General features: G+C 40.1%; 1 protein-coding gene across 2 annotated transcripts in view; it reads right to left on the reverse strand.

Moving 5' to 3' along the window:
- The window catches only part of LOC111389582, a 13,124-nt gene extending 11,818 nt beyond the window's left edge, over positions 1–1,306 (reverse strand). The window contains exons 1-2 of one of the 2 annotated variants that reach the window (XM_023014508.1): positions 997–1,306; positions 628–830 (exon numbers count right to left, since the gene is read on the reverse strand). In XM_023014508.1, coding sequence (XP_022870276.1) covers positions 628–772 — 145 coding nt within the window. In that variant the 5' untranslated portion in view covers positions 773–830; positions 997–1,306. Of the gene's footprint in view, positions 1–6; positions 831–996 lie in introns of those variants that run through there. The other variant, XM_023014510.1, reaches the window with a different exon arrangement.
- Positions 1,307–1,999: the final 693 nt, after the last annotated feature.

Consider the following 1,999-nt stretch of genomic DNA (forward strand, 5'->3'; position numbering starts at 1 on the left):
CCTGTTACAGTATCAATCAATTCGGACTTAAAATTCGTATGAGTGAATTCCACATTGTCATAAAATTCATGACCATAGTTTGATTCAAATCTATCACAAACCTCAAGAATCAATCTGGCTGATCTCAGTAAATATCGAGAATTTCGAGAATCAGACGGTTGCAAAGGGGACAAGTACCACGATTCAACCACAACTCTCTTGAACAAATTCTGCAAAAAGTGTGCCCACATGGTATAAATGCTGCATCTTTTTTCCTTCCCATGCACACGCAGCACACTGAATCACCACATCGACCTTCTAGTCGTCCTCCTGTTTCCTCTTTCTTCACCTCTTCATCCCAGCCATCCGTTTCTTCCAGTAGTCTCATCAAAGACACCCTGAATGAGGTCCTAGGTGCGGTTCCTGCAGTTCCATCGTACCATTCATTGTTACTGGGCCTTTCTGGGCTTGGGCCTGGGTCAATTCCTCCATTATCCGAATCTAGCGCTGCCCTGAGGTGGCGTTCCGCGGCCAAAGCTGCCGCCAAGTTCATCCCTGACACCGCCGGAGAATGACTGATGCACTCGGGGGTTACCTCGTTTTCCGGAGGCGCGTGGTTTACACTTATTACTTCAATTTGTGGTTCATTTGGGCCATACTCTTGTTCATCGTCATCACGTTCACTTACGGAGGTTGGGCGGAGGCCCCATGTGCTTCCACAGCACCCAATATTCTTCAATCCTAGCCGTTCAGCTAGAGTCTTTCTTCTGATCACGCGACCAAAGCCATCCATTCTCTCTCTCAATAGCTCCGCTATAGTTCTTGCTCCTCTCTCTATTTCTACTCTTGCCCTGAAATCCAAACCCCAAAGTTTCACCTATTTGGTCCATTCTTTAATATATGAATTCAGATTCACACAGAAACATGCATGCATATGTGTGTGTGCGCGCGCGCGTGCGAGAGAGATATATTATGAAATTAATGCTTAGTTAAAATGGTGGTAAAGAGAAAACATACCTACAGAAAATAAATGAGTGAGAGGTTAACCCATCGAAATCTCTTGAGTTACAAAAGAAATGAGCAATCCCATAATTTCCGATTCAAAAGTGAATTCACAAAAAGAGGATTAATATGAAAGGAAGGGGTAGTGGTCCAGAAAATAAAAATGCTGGGTTTTACTTTTGTGCGATTTCATTGACAGATGTAGAGAGAGAGAGAGAGAGAAGGAAAGGCAGAAAGGAATATATTGTTGAAGATTAAACAGAAAAATGACAAAAAAGAAGAAAAAAGAACAATTTGTGGGACTCTCAGTTGAGCTGAATTTCCTTTTTCAATGCTATAATAGTTTAGTTGTCTATTATGCTGATGATATATATATATAATAAAAATTGATTTTGAATAATGCGTGTTTATTTTTTCTTCTGCAATATCTTGTATTTTTTTTTTCTGCAATATTATCGTCAACAATGACTAAAAGTCAAAACCCAGTGAAGGAGACAAGGTCACCATGTGGCAGTTGCCTTCTCATTTCAGCAATTTAGTGACGGCAAAAAAATCCAATTCGTCCTACTCCAAATGGGACAAAAAGCTTGCCGCGAACGAGTTGGTGAGGCGGGGCACCCACCCCGTGAAGAAAAATATATAAATATAATTAAAAATAATTTTATTTCTAGACAATTCATCCATTAAAAACTCATTTTGAATTTGCATTTTATTCTCTAATAATAACATAACTCGAAACTTTGAAAATGTGAAAAAAATAAAATAAAAATTAAATGGGACAAAAAGTTGGCCTGCCCTACCCAATCTAAGGTAAGGCAGGGTGAGCATGCGGGACGAGGTGAGGTTTGGACGAGACCCTGCCCCGTTGCCATCCGGATACTAGTTCATATAATCTAAAGTGAAAGTGCTATAGTATTAGCTTAGTTTACCAAATTTCTTCTTATGTGATATAGAAGACGTGACCACATACGTTAATTAGGGCGATTGCTTTGTTACTTGTCACACTCGAACTTACAAA

The sequence above is a fragment of the Olea europaea genome, unplaced genomic scaffold, assembly GCF_002742605.1.
Source record: "Olea europaea var. sylvestris unplaced genomic scaffold, O_europaea_v1 scaffold601, whole genome shotgun sequence".
Taxonomy (NCBI): domain Eukaryota; kingdom Viridiplantae; phylum Streptophyta; class Magnoliopsida; order Lamiales; family Oleaceae; genus Olea; species Olea europaea.